A 2843-nucleotide genomic window follows, 5' to 3' on the forward strand; every position below is an offset into this window, starting at 1 on the left:
GCCTCATCGGGGGCAGGCAGGAGGGGGGGCTGGGGGGCAGAGAGCGTGGTCCGCGGTGGTGCTGCACCGGTGCTGACGGCTGCCTGGGGATTCATCCCCCTCCGCTCTTCTTTTTCTCGTTTATTTTAGGAGTCAGAGCGTGTCCCCACCTTTGCCCACCAGACTGTGGAATAGGAAATTGCCCCCGGTAACTAATTCCAAAGCTGCTTAATTTTTTTTTTCCTTATATATTTTATTTTTTTCCCCTTTTTGTTGGCAGTTTAATACTTCCCCCCCCACACCCCCAGGCTGGCGTATAGGTCTTAGCTGGCTGAGGGGTCCCCGGAACACGGGGGAACTGGCGCCTTTTTGGCAGCCAGCCGTGGCGAGAGTGTAATTCTCCGGTGCAATATTTATCTCTGACGGCTCCAGTGGCACCCTGCCCACGTTGGGATATGGCACGCTCTTTCTCCTTCCCCTAAAACTGAAGCTTGGCTACCAGGGGAGCCCCCGCCGAGTGGCAGAACGTTAACGGAGAAACCGGCTCCGGTAATTGCCATGGGGCGACTGGGGGCTATGCGAAGCTGAGCACGATACTTTGCCCTGGGTAAAGCCCTGGATAAAGCCCTGGATAAAGCCCTGCAGAGGAATTCTGGCTTAAGTTTAGGTGTAGCTTACCGTGCAGGTTTACACCTTGGGGGGCCCTTTTGCCAGAGCTGGGCGTTATTTGAGGCAGCTTCGATTTATTTTTGAATCCCTGCTCCCTTTCCTCCCCCCTTAACCCCCTTTCTGGTTTCCTCACCAGGAGTTTGTTTAAAGCTCCGTGTCCCGTTTATAAAAGCGAGACCAGGCCGTTGCAGACAAAATGATTTCTCCTTATAAAGCCCATGGTTTTATTTAAGAGGCTGAAGGGTGGGCCCCCCCCGCTCTGCCCCCGGAAGGAGAAGAGTTTTGCGGACCCAAACCCCAGGGGGCCTCTTGCTCTCAGTTGCCGTCTCGTACGGCAACGGAAAAAGTTTTTCCGCTGCTCCCCGCAGCCATCGGAGAGGCGTGGAGGGTGGTGATGCAGCCGCCCTTGGCCACGAACGCCGGGGGCTTTTTTTTTTAATGACAAACCGTGCCTCTCGTGCTGGCGAGCCACGCTACGCTCGTCTCCTGATGGTTGATCCCGGAGGATTTGGGGGAATAAAGGATGTGGGAAGAGGTCGGTTCCTTCACGGCGGCGGGGGGGGAGTTGGTGAGAGGGGTATTTGGTAAATGCGCGCCCCTCGTGCGTCTTTCCCGGGAGGGGTTTAGAGCAGGCGCTGTCAAGGCTGAGAAGACCCCAAGCTGAGCTTTTTTCCTCTTAAATCAGCAGTTCCCTACTCCTGGGAAATTCTCCCCGCTCCAAAAAGCGGGGGGGAAAAAAGAAATAAAATGTGAAGTTAATCATTCTTCTCTCGAGCGGATCCCCCGGCGAAGGTGACGGGCAAATCCCACGGGGTTTGGTTTTTTTTTTTTCTATGCAGAAGCTTACTTTTTTAGCCACAGAGCTGCCTTGGGTAGCATTCCCAAACTCTTCCCTGGCTTTCCTTCCCCGCCGGGAAGCGGAGCGCCTCTCGCGCGTTGTCCTCCTGGATGCCACGGTCCTAACGGGGCGAACCGAACCCCCTCGAAGCCGCCGGGGTGCAGGGACCGGGTTCTGTGGGCCACCCTGCGAGCGATGGGGGTGACTGTGGGACGTAAAGCCAAGGTGTTCCCGTTGGGAGGGGGGGGAAACTGCCCTGGGTCCGAGCAGCAGAATCTGCCGCTGGTTACACCGGCGAGGGTCCAGCCTGTATCAGCTGGGTGAAGCCCCCCACCTCCCCCTGGAACCCAAATCCCGGGTTTCAGCCCCACGAAGCCGTCGCTCATCCGAGAACGGCTCCGAATCGGTCGCGTTTTGGGGGCCGAAAGGGAAAAATCTTCCCGGATGGCGCCGAAACTCCGGCGGCGAACCCCCCCCCGTGCCCCTTCTTATTGAAAAGGGTGAGAGCTGGGGGCTGCCGCACCCCGGGTTTAACCCTTTCTCGCTGGCATGAGGGAAGAGATGGTGCTATAACGCGCATGGATACGCGTGTCCGTAAGGATATGTGAGCTCCCGGGGCGCCCTGCCCTCCCTGGGGCGCTTCTGCTTGATGAATTCATTCTGAAATCCCGCGCCGAGTTGGGGAGAGGGATGATTTTGTGAAGCGGCTGAGTTTCTGCTGTGCCTGTGGAGAGGTCTCCGAGCCCCTTTTTTTGTTTTTCCTCCTGTGAAATGGGAATAATTCTGTGCTTTCTCCTCCTGGGGCACCTTTCGCCCCAACCCCGTCGGGGATGTTGGGCAGAATCAGCCGGGTTGCTGCTGGGGAGGCTCCCCATGGCCAGGCGGGCTGAGAAATGATGCCAGCCCTGGGTGTGTTTCTCCTTAATTGCAGCCTTTCTCGTTAACGACCGCCGTCTGCTTCCAGGCTTGGTGCCCCATGCGTCTCCTTAGGCCGAAAGCCCGCAGACCCCAACGCCTATTTTTGAAATAAAAGAGTAAAAGCAAACGGCTGAAAAACTCTGCGGCCGCGCTGGGGCTCGGCCTTTCCAAGCCAGCCCGGAGAGGCCCTAAAACGAGAGTTTTACCCCCGGAGGGGTGGGGAGGGCTGGGGCTTCCACGCGAGGAGGTCGACCCTATGGGAAAGAACCAGCGGCGGTGTGAAGGGATGGAGACTCAGCCCTGGGGGTGGGGTGGGGTGGTGGTATTGGGATGCCCATCGAATCGGGGGCACGAGCTTTTGCCTTTCCAGATCCCAGCAAAATATCCGAAGTAACCCCAAATGTAAATATCGACCGGCCCGCTGCCGGCCGGGGGAACT

At 57.7% G+C, this 2843-nt stretch overlaps 1 protein-coding gene across 1 annotated transcript in view; it reads left to right on the forward strand.

Moving 5' to 3' along the window:
- Window positions 1-1122: 1122 nt before the first annotated feature.
- LOC104133356 (E3 SUMO-protein ligase PIAS3) overlaps window positions 1123-2843 on the forward strand; it is a 16948-nt gene continuing 15227 nt past the window's right edge. The window contains exon 1 of the mRNA XM_035902118.1: window positions 1123-1183. Within this exon, the coding sequence (XP_035758011.1) occupies window positions 1172-1183 (12 nt within the window). The 5' untranslated portion in view covers window positions 1123-1171. The remainder of the gene's footprint in view (window positions 1184-2843) is intronic.

The sequence above is a fragment of the Egretta garzetta genome, unplaced genomic scaffold (assembly GCF_000687185.1).
Source record: "Egretta garzetta isolate BGI_Z169 unplaced genomic scaffold, ASM68718v1 scaffold359, whole genome shotgun sequence".
Classification (NCBI taxonomy): domain Eukaryota; kingdom Metazoa; phylum Chordata; class Aves; order Pelecaniformes; family Ardeidae; genus Egretta; species Egretta garzetta.